This window comes from Chaetura pelagica, unplaced genomic scaffold (assembly GCF_000747805.2).
Source record: "Chaetura pelagica isolate M959 unplaced genomic scaffold, ChaPel_1.0 scaffold232, whole genome shotgun sequence".
NCBI lineage: Eukaryota > Metazoa > Chordata > Aves > Apodiformes > Apodidae > Chaetura > Chaetura pelagica.
This window is the reverse complement of record NW_009952441.1, coordinates 716,561-716,846: the sequence shown is the minus strand read 5'-3', so window position 1 is coordinate 716,846 and position 286 is coordinate 716,561. Positions and strand designations below refer to the sequence as shown.

The 286-nt window shown below is 64.7% G+C and overlaps 1 protein-coding gene across 1 annotated transcript in view; it reads right to left on the bottom strand.

The window, feature by feature from the left end:
• DEF8 (differentially expressed in FDCP 8 homolog (mouse)) overlaps nucleotides 1-286 on the bottom strand; it is a 4,756-nt gene that overhangs the window by 2,540 nt on the left and 1,930 nt on the right. Inside the window, exon 2 of the mRNA XM_010008461.1 lies at nucleotides 84-225. Coding sequence (XP_010006763.1) covers nucleotides 84-225 — 142 coding nt within the window. The remainder of the gene's footprint in view (nucleotides 1-83; nucleotides 226-286) is intronic.

The following is a 286-nucleotide window of genomic DNA, read 5'->3' as shown; positions in this document are numbered from 1 at the left end:
GACGGGGGACATGGGGAGGTGGGGAGGTTCCCAGTCCCACCTGGACAGGGGACATGGGGTGGCAGGGGGGATCCCAGCCCCACCTGTGCAGGTGTACCAGGTCTGGATGAGGCCCCAGATGATGGCGCTGCACTTGTCACACATCTGCTTCACGCTCTTGCTCTTCTCCTTGTAGAAGCGATGCTCCAGGACCACCCGGATGTTGGGCTCATCCTCGTCGGGATCCTGTGGAGAGGACAGGGGGGCAGTCTCAGCGTGGGCCCCCCTCACCACAGACCCCCCCACC